This window comes from Salvelinus sp. IW2-2015, unplaced genomic scaffold, assembly GCF_002910315.2.
Source record: "Salvelinus sp. IW2-2015 unplaced genomic scaffold, ASM291031v2 Un_scaffold1980, whole genome shotgun sequence".
Lineage (NCBI taxonomy): Eukaryota > Metazoa > Chordata > Actinopteri > Salmoniformes > Salmonidae > Salvelinus > Salvelinus sp. IW2-2015.
The window spans coordinates 115910-123731 of NW_019943331.1; the positions used below are offsets into that span (position 1 = coordinate 115910).

The 7822-nt window shown below is 40.7% G+C and overlaps 2 protein-coding genes across 2 annotated transcripts in view; both read right to left on the reverse strand.

Annotated features, from left to right (window-relative positions):
- Positions 1-6696, reverse strand: part of ddx41 (DEAD-box helicase 41) — a 34279-nt gene extending 27583 nt beyond the window's left edge. Inside the window, exons 1-4 of the mRNA XM_070439859.1 lie at positions 6550-6696; positions 6073-6167; positions 5635-5786; positions 5361-5435 (exon numbers count right to left, since the gene is read on the reverse strand). Coding sequence (XP_070295960.1) covers positions 5361-5435; positions 5635-5786; positions 6073-6167; positions 6550-6576 — 349 coding nt within the window. The 5' untranslated portion in view covers positions 6577-6696. The remainder of the gene's footprint in view (positions 1-5360; positions 5436-5634; positions 5787-6072; positions 6168-6549) is intronic.
- Positions 1808-2805, reverse strand: LOC112072616 (DEAD (Asp-Glu-Ala-Asp) box polypeptide 41). Its single transcript, XM_070439860.1, has 3 exons — positions 2714-2805; positions 2236-2331; positions 1808-1954 (listed from the first exon to the last, which is right to left on the reverse strand). The coding sequence occupies exons 1-3, from the start codon at positions 2738-2740 to the stop codon at positions 1808-1810; spliced, it is 270 nt and encodes an 89-aa protein (XP_070295961.1). The 5' UTR covers positions 2741-2805.
- Positions 6697-7822: the final 1126 nt, after the last annotated feature.

Here is a 7822-nt window from a genome sequence, read left to right on the forward strand (position 1 = left end):
ACATCGTAGTATGTACAGTAACATATATTACCTCTGTAGGGTCAGTATGTACAGTAACATATATTACCTCTGTAGGGTCAGTATGTACAGTAACATCTCTTACCTCTGTAGGGTCAGTATGTACAGTAACATATATTACCTCTGTAGGGTCAGTATGTACAGTAACATCTCTTACCTCTGTAGGGTCAGTATGTACAGTAACATCTCTTACCTCTGCAGGGTCAGTATGTACAGTAAATATATTACCTCTGTAGGGTCAGTATGTACAGTAACATATATTACCTCTGTAGGGTCAGTATGTACAGTAACATATATTACCTCTGTAGGGTCAGTATGTACAGTAACATCTCTTACCTCTGCAGGGTCAGTATGTACAGTAACATATATTACCTCTGTAGGGTCAGTATGTACAGTAACATATATTACCTCTGTAGGGTCAGTATGTACAGTAACATATATTACCTCTGTAGGGTCAGTATGTACAGTAACATCTCTTACCTCTGCAGGTCAGTATGTACAGTAACATATATTACCTCTGTAGGGTCAGTATGTACAGTAACATATATTACCTCTGCAGGGTCAGTATGTACAGTAACATATATTACCTCTGCAGGGTCAGTATGTACAGTAACATATATTACCTCTGTAGGGTCAGTATGTACAGTAACATCTCTTACCTCTGTAGGTCAGTATGTACAGTAACATATATTACCTCTGTAGGGTCAGTATGTACAGTAACATATATTACCTCTGTAGGGTCAGTATGTACAGTAACATATATTACCTCTGCAGGGTCAGTAGTACAGTAACATATATTACCTCTGTAGGGTCAGTATGTACAGTAACATCTCTTACCTCTGCAGGGTCATATGTACAGTAACATATATTACCTCTGTAGGGTCAGTATGTACAGTAACATCTCTTACCTCTGTAGGGTCAGTATGTACAGTAACATATATTACCTCTGTAGGGTCAGTATGTACAGTAACATATATTACCTCTGTAGGGTCAGTATGTACAGTAACATATATTACCTCTGTAGGGTCAGTATGTACAGTAACATCTCTTACCTCTGTAGGTCATATGTACAGTAACATATATTACCTCTGCAGGTCAGTATGTACAGTAACATATATTACCTCTGTAGGGTCAGTATGTACAGTAACATCTCTTACCTCTGCAGGGTCAGTATGTACAGTAACATATATTACCTCTTAGGGTCAGTATGTACAGTAACATATATTACCTCTGTAGGGTAGTATGTAACGTAACATATATTACCTCTGTAGGGTCAGTATGTACAGTAACATCTCTTACCTCTGCAGGGTCAGTATGTACAGTAACATATATTACCTCTGTAGGGTCAGTATGTACAGTAACATATATTACCTCTGTAGGGTCAGTATGTACAGTAACATATATTACCTCTGTAGGGTCAGTATGTACAGTAACATATATTACCTCGTTAGGGTCAGTATGTACAGTAACATATATTACCTCTGTAGGGTCAGTATGTACAGTAACACTTCTTACCTCTTCCCTCTGCCACACTCTGCAGAATCTTCTGTTCTCTTTTCAGCTGCTTCTCCTTGGCTGACTCTTACGAGCTATGGACATGAACAGATTTTAGCATTGAACAAAAAGACAACTCAAGATCATTATACATTTTAGAATCCATAACTGGTTTGACCTTCTGTTTTCTACTACCCATGGACAAAACCCCCATAATTCACCACACTGAACAATGATCATTCGAATTCAACTGTGAAATTTATTAAATGTCAAACTGCCACTGTACCACTTACCTTCAGCCTTTTCCTTCAGGACCTGGTGTTGATCCACAGGGAGACGTTAGACGTGGTCCCAGACCCTCGTCCTCATCTCTCTGCTCTCCTCCACTATCCTTCTGCTCCTTCTCTACCACCTTCCCTCGCAGACGCAGCATCTTCAGTTGCTGGGGGCACAGAGTGAGGGGGTTGATTGTGGAGGGAGGAAAGTTATGGTCATTGTGTTTGGTGGATCTACAGCACAAACATTATGACGCTGCCCAGTCATAGCTAATCCATGTCTGTCAGCTGCAGGCTCATATATATATACACACACACACACACACACACACACACCACACACACACACACACACACACACACACACACACACACACACACACACACACACACACACACACACACACAGGGGATGAATAAGAATGGGAGAGTGAGACTGTGGGTTTACCATTTGATGCTTTCTGATTTTGACAGGTACGTATGGGACATAGTCATCCTCTTCAGATGGATGATCTGATCCGGACTTCTCATCCCCACAGGGTCTCTGTGGAAACAAAGTACACCGACATTACAAAAGGGGAAAGTGAAGTGGTCTACTCAGCTGCCGAACTAAACCATTTGCTAGTTAGCAAACAAAATACAAAAGCTACATCACAGATGAAAAGGGTAAATTAGTTAGAGTAGCTATGTTATGTAGTCAAATATACTTCTAACGTTACAACTAGCTCAATAGTGGACTAAAGCATTTCGCTACACTCGCATTAACATCTACTAACCATGTGTACGTGACAAATAAAATGTGATTTAAAGGAGCCTCGCGTCTATGAATGGGTTAGTTACAACGGGATATATGCTAGCTAGCAAGCTAGATAGTGTGCTAACAAGGCTAGCTAGGTTTGTTTTCCATAAAATGGAACACCACCTACCTTTTTAGAGCGGTGTTCTGTCTCCATTTATTATGTTATGTTATGGGTTGCTACTGTAGCCTGTTAAATGCTGTTTTGGCCAACTCTTATTTCCCCAAATACATGAAAAAATACCCCACGTTTGCGCTAATAAGACAACACTAAAGACGCAGTCCGATTGTTTCTGTACGGCGAGCAGGGAATGACAAACCGAACCAGCGTGAAAGACGTTTTGTGTAAAATCTTCGCTTTGGGCAGTCTGGCTGCAGAGTTTCTAAATCCAGAGGCGCAACATCGCGAGACTTCATCTTGCGAAACAGACCAAACCGGGTTTGACAAGTCAACGAGAGAAGTGAAAAATGATTCCTTAGTCGTTCATTTTCTCGAAACATAAAGGCACAACCTAGATTCGAGCATAATCTTAAATAGGCGAACATGTATTTACTCAAACGTTTTCAAAATTTTTATATTGAAGGAGTGCCTTCGATTTGACGGACTGCACATCCGACAGAGGAAGAAAACTCGGCGGAAAAATTCCGAGTTTCCCTCCAGCTATGTGTCGTTTTTTCGCCCACCAAACATGGAGTTTTTGTATGGAGGTCAATAAGAGTGTCGTCGAATTGGTCAACAACAAAACATTTAATGGCTTATTTGCTACGTGAGGTTTATTTGATCGATAAACAGTTTACGTAAATGCTTACCAGGAGCATGTGTTGAGCCTATGTTAGTACTTATAAAAAAACATATATATGAACCGTGACATTTGCACTGTGATGAATACACGTTATGACATGATCACTATGAGCTTCAATAACGTGGCGTCTAACATGAACTTGGCTGTGTAGAAATACAAGCTCTATGATATTCAATAGTTTACCATAAAACTAGTAACGACTCTCTACTACTGTTTCATCACTACCTATCAATTCTAGATATCAACGTTGCTAATAGCGCACTCACCTCAGCTGACCCGTTCTCTTGTTGGATCAACGACTCCCATTGTTAGTCAAGACACATGTTTATCTTTCAGTTATATTCTATAATCTTTGGACCCTGTTTTCATTTAAAAAATGTATTTTAAACCTTTTAAACTATGAAGTTCGCAATTGGAACATCCCTCAGTGTGATGCGAAGCCAAAATCCATTTTCTCCCATCTGCCACATGGGATTCCTCTCTATCGCCATATTGGGGTGAGTGGAGACGCCAACCGGATGGCTTCAGATTTTACACTGGTAAAGAACATCTGGCTCGATTGTTCTATCTGTGGCATCCGTGTAGACGCTAATTCCTAGTTGATTGTTCGCGATCTAGTGAGACTATTGATGTTTATTTAACTATCACGACCAGTAGAATTGTTTGCGTGTGTTGAGAGCACAAAACATGACACTTATTGAGAAAATGACATGCGCAACCAATGAGGCGATTTGTATTTGATATAAACACCCAAAATCAACTATAATAATACATATTACGTAAAATATCAGCAATGTTAAAGGTATAATCGATACGCAATAAAGCCATACGAGTGAAACGGCTTCCATGTGTGATAGACATATCAATAAGAACGATCATGATGTGGTAGCTGAGTGCTCAGTAGTGTATCAATCATATCATATCATCATATAAAACATTAAAAATGATACAGTGATATCCTTGAAGACTGCTTACCAGAATGCTGGGTTAACTACTATTTACATAATAGTCTCATATATTAACAGATCAGAGGAGCATGCCCAGGATTTACTCTAAGTACTTCTGGTCAGTGCTAATGAGAAGCATGACAATGCATTCAACCATGCGAAGCATGCTAGTGACTGCATGTCACGTACATTTTCAGTCAAAGAGTCATGTATTTGTAGAGCTGATCTGTTACAAAGACAGATAAAAGTACCTCAACAATTTAACCATAAACAAGCGTGCTAGATAGTTAAACTGCGAACTGCACTTGAGTGTAGAGCGCTCAAATTATTCACTCCCACTCGGTCCTATGTTAATTCTGGCTAGCTGTATTGTTGTATACTTTCACATTATTCAAGCCAAACAAGAGATCATGTTTACAACTGAGCTACTGAAAGAAGTAAAACGTCGCACACTCTTCAATAAAGGCTACGTTTGTCATCACACAGCCCTACGATGCAAAGCTATGAAACAAGAGAAAGAGTACCCTTCAGCCAGATGGTTCTGAGCTCAGTTCATCATAACATGTACCTCGCGCAAAGCTCACCACACATTATGATGCCTCTACGAGTAACAAAGGGCCACTACAGTGATTAACTAGTCTACGTGCGCCTGACCAAATGGTGATCTCAAAAGCTCAATATTCAGAATTAATAAGTATCATGGTACTATCAACTCGCGCGACTTGCGGAGAAGGATAGAACAACCTCATTATCACAAGGTAGTACTCTCGAATAGTATAGGCCTAGACTATCTCATCCGACTGTGGTAATTCTAGTATTCATATAAGTGCAAAATTGTTAAAGAGCGTGAAACAATGCTGACACTGACTAGGCTACAGCAACATCTCAGTGTAGTATCCAAATACTGGAGGTCATCGAGTTATACTGAGTACTCTCGTACAGTAACATATATTACCTCTGTAGGGTCAGTATGTACAGTAACATATATTACCTCTGTAGGGTCAGTATGTACAGTAACATCTCTTACCTCTTCCCTCTGCCACACTCTGCAGAATCTTCTGTTCTTCTTTCAGCTGCTTCTCCTTGGCTGACTCTTTACGAGCTATGGACATGAACAGATTTTAGCATTGAACAAAAAGACAACTCAAGATCATTATACATTTTAGAATCCATAACTGGTTTGACCTTCTGTTTTCTACTACCCATGGACAAAACCCCCATAATTCACCACACTGAACAATGATCATTCGAATTCTAACTGTGAAATTTATTAAATGTCAAACTGCCACTGTACCACTTACCTTCAGCCTTTTCCTTCAGGACCTGGTGTTGATCCAGCAGGGAGACGTTAGAGCGTGGTCCCAGACCCTCGTCCTCATCTCTCTGCTCTCCTCCACTATCCTTCTGCTCCTCCTCTACCACCTTCCCTCGCAGACGCAGCATCTTCAGTTGCTGGGGGGCACAGAGTGAGGGGGTTGATTGTGGAGGGAGGAAAGTTATGGGTCATTGTGTTTGGTGGATCTACAGCACAAATCATTATGACGCTGCCCAGTCATAGCTAATCCATGTCTGTTCAGCTGCAGGCTCAATATATATATACACACACACACACACACACACACACACACACACACACACACACACACACACACACCACACACACACCACACACACACCACACACACACACACACACAGGGGATGAATAAGAATGGGAGAGTGAGACTGTGGGTTTACCAAATTTGATGCTTTCTGATTTTGACAGGTACGTATGGGACATAGTCATCCTCTTCAGATGGATGATCTGATCCGGACTTCTCATCCCCACAGGGTCTCTGTGGAAACAAAGTACACCGACATTACAAAAGGGGAAAGTGAAGTGGTCTACTCAGTTGCCGAACTAAACCATTTGCTAGTTAGCAAACAAAATACAAAAGCTACATCACAGATGAAAAGGGTAAATTAGTTAGAGTAGCTATGTTATGTAGTCAAATATACTTCTAACGTTACAACTAGCTCAATAGTGGACTAAAGCATTTCGCTACACTCGCATTAACATCTYCTAACCATGTGTACGTGACAAATAAAATGTGATTTAAAGGAGCCTKGCGTCTATGAATGGGTTAGTTACAACGGGATATATGCTAGCTAGCAAGCTAGATAGTGTGCTAACAAGGCTAGCTAGGTTTGTTTTCCATAAAATGGAACACCACCTACCTTTTTAGAACGGTGTTCTGTCTCCATTTTATTATGTTATGTTATGGGTTGCTACTGTAGCCTGTTAAATGCTGTTTTGGCCAACTTTATTTCCCCAAATACATGAAAAATACCCCACGTTTGCGCTGTAGGAAAACACTAAAGACGCAGTCCGATTGTTTCTGTACGGAGAGCAGGGAATGACAAATCAAACCAGCGTGAAAGACGTTTTGTAAAATCTTCGCTTTGGGCAGTCTGGCTGCAGAGTTTCTAAATCCAGAGGCGCAACATCGCGAGACTTCATCTTGCGAAACAGACCAAACCGGGTTTGACAAGTCAACGAGAGAAGTGAAAAATGATTCCTTAGTCGTTCATTTTCTCGAAACATAAAGGCACAACCTAGATTCGAGCATAAGTCTTAAATAGGCGAACATGGTATTACTCAAACGTTTTCAACAATTTTATATTGAAGGAGTGCCTTCGATTTGACGGACTGCACATCCGACAGAGGAAGAAAACTCGGCGGAAAATTTTCCGAGTTTCCCTCCAGCATGTGTCGTTTTTTCGCCCACCAAACATGGAGTTTTTGTATGGAGGTCAATAAGAGTGTCGAATTTGGTCAACAACAAAACATTTAATGGCTTATTTGCTACGTGAGGTTTATTTGATCGAATAGAAGTTTCGTAATGCTTAAGTTGTTACCAGTGTACTTATAAAAAAAAATGTATGACACGTGACATTCTGGCACCTGTGAGAGAATAAAAGCGTTATGCATGTCATGAGGCTAGTAACGTAGCGTCTCTATACATTGAATATAGGCGGTTGACATCACAACCCTCATCGAATATTCAAAATACGTTTACAATAATGAGACGTATCCATCACTAGACTGCCCGCCGTGCCGCTTTGTGGACAACGACTCCCATTGTTAGGGCGAAGAGACATGTATCTTGTCAGTATATCTATAATCTTTGGACCCTGTTTTTCATTTAAAAAATGTATTTAACCTTTAACTATGAAGTTCGCAATGACATCCCCTACAAGTGTGATCGTAAGCCAAAATCCATTTTCTCCCACTGCTGGCCACTGGGCTTCCTCTCATCGCCATATTTGGGGGTGGGTGGAGACGCCAACCGGATGCTTCACGTTTATACATCTGGTGTGGAACATCTGGCTCATTGTTATATCTGTGGCATCCCTGTAGACCGTAGATCCTATTATGGTGTCTGTGAGTAGGTATTAACTCCGCCATGTTTCGTTGGACAAAGGCTATGAGGAAAATGAATGGCGTTTT

Excerpts from the sequence above, each read along its gene's own strand:
- LOC112072616 (XM_070439860.1), bottom strand. The coding sequence starts at position 2,740 with ATGGAGACAGAACACCGCTCTAAAAAG. Across the intron at positions 2,332-2,713 it reads CAGAACACCGCTCTAAAAAG|AGACCCTGTGGGGATGAGAA; the intron begins GTAGGTGGTGTT and ends TTGTTTCCACAG. Across the intron at positions 1,955-2,235 it reads AAATCAGAAAGCATCAAATG|CAACTGAAGATGCTGCGTCT; the intron begins GTAAACCCACAG and ends CTGTGCCCCCAG.